The sequence below is a fragment of the Dendroctonus ponderosae genome, unplaced genomic scaffold, assembly GCF_020466585.1.
Source record: "Dendroctonus ponderosae isolate FM_Combo_2020 unplaced genomic scaffold, Dpon_F_20191213v2 Dpon_F_20191213_1, whole genome shotgun sequence".
Lineage (NCBI taxonomy): Eukaryota > Metazoa > Arthropoda > Insecta > Coleoptera > Curculionidae > Dendroctonus > Dendroctonus ponderosae.
This window is the reverse complement of record NW_026017110.1, coordinates 407238-408555: the sequence shown is the minus strand read 5'-3', so window position 1 is coordinate 408555 and position 1318 is coordinate 407238. Positions and strand designations below refer to the sequence as shown.

The 1318-nt window shown below is 42.0% G+C and overlaps 1 protein-coding gene across 1 annotated transcript in view; it reads left to right on the top strand.

Moving 5' to 3' along the window:
- Positions 1 to 1318, top strand: part of LOC125503015 — a gene marked incomplete at its 3' end in the record, with an annotated part of 3099 nt that extends 1781 nt beyond the window's left edge. Inside the window, 1 exon segment of the mRNA XM_048662716.1 lies at positions 833 to 1318. Within this exon segment, the coding sequence (XP_048518673.1) occupies positions 833 to 1293 (461 nt within the window).

Genomic DNA, 1318 nt, shown 5'->3' with positions numbered 1-1318 from the left:
GTTTAAGAACTTAATCCTCGGAGGTTGGCGGATTAAAGTTAAACGCGTTTAAGGCCAAAACAGTCGACGGTGCATACCGTTTACGATTTTTAAACCGGTTTAAGACTTAATCGCGATTAAAGTCTGTCGGTGCATACGGGCCTTAAGCAAGTAGAAAATTAAGTCCTGCGGACGCCCTTTCAGATCCTTATAAAATTCATTGAATAAACAAGGCAAGCGGAGGAGTCAGGAAGGATTTTACTGGGTAAACATGTTAGCTGGAATCTTAGTTGTGCTGAAACCCTTAAAATCTCTAGCAGAAATTTGCATGCAGCACCGAGAAGTTGGCTTATCGGCGACACAATTACAGACAGGACAGACAAAGTACATAAGCAACATTAAAATATTCGTAGACTTCTTCGAAAATTAAGTTATAAACTGGCCTACGTGCCATTTCTATTTTATTATTTTTCTGTCGACCGACAACAACAATTCTTTACACAGTGAGGTTAGATCAAGTCTTTAAACGGCGCTTAAAGCTATAAACGCCCAAAATCGGCCAGTTCGTTTCTGTAAGCGCGTTTAAGCACAAACTAAGTTTAAGGTTCTGGTGAAATCCGCTTCGCGCGCCAAACTGAGTTTCATACGTTAAACTGGTTTAAGATCGCTTGATGAAAATGGGCCTTAAAGAACTCGTTGTATCAACAGCATAATAAACTACGCTCTGCTTGTGTTGAGATAAATACATAGTTATTTTATTCCAATGCCCTTTTCCCTATTAATAATCTAATAGTAATTGCATGCAGGAAGGAAGTTGCTTAACGCTGTATTTTAAGTGTGTGCCATTTTATAGAGAACGGCCCTGAAGCTTTGCCCTTTCACGCACTACTGAACAAGCAGCATGAGTTTTACGCACACGTTGCGGATGAGGAGGGCAGCAAATACCAAACGAAAGGCATTTCGAAAGTTTTCCAAACGTCCGTCACCTCGTTGGCATTTTTGGCTTTCGGCGGCTATCTGTTGTTCCTCATCATTGCAGCCATCAAAGCCAAACAGCAGAATTACATGTACGACCCCAACACTGCTCAGATCATGCAGGCGATGATCAACGCTCAGATCAACAAGCGGAAGAAGAAGAAACGCAGACCAATACGTGGAGACGGCAGCTTGGGATACAAAGGACAGGATTCGTTGGAGTTTCAGCCGTACAAGCAGCAAAGAGCGATTTCGCATAGCGATGTTAATGTTGATGGCATGTATAAAGCGCTGTTGGACTTGTGTGAGGGCTACAGGAAAATTGTCAATCGTTCATAAATGCGATCTGGAAATGTAATGGAAT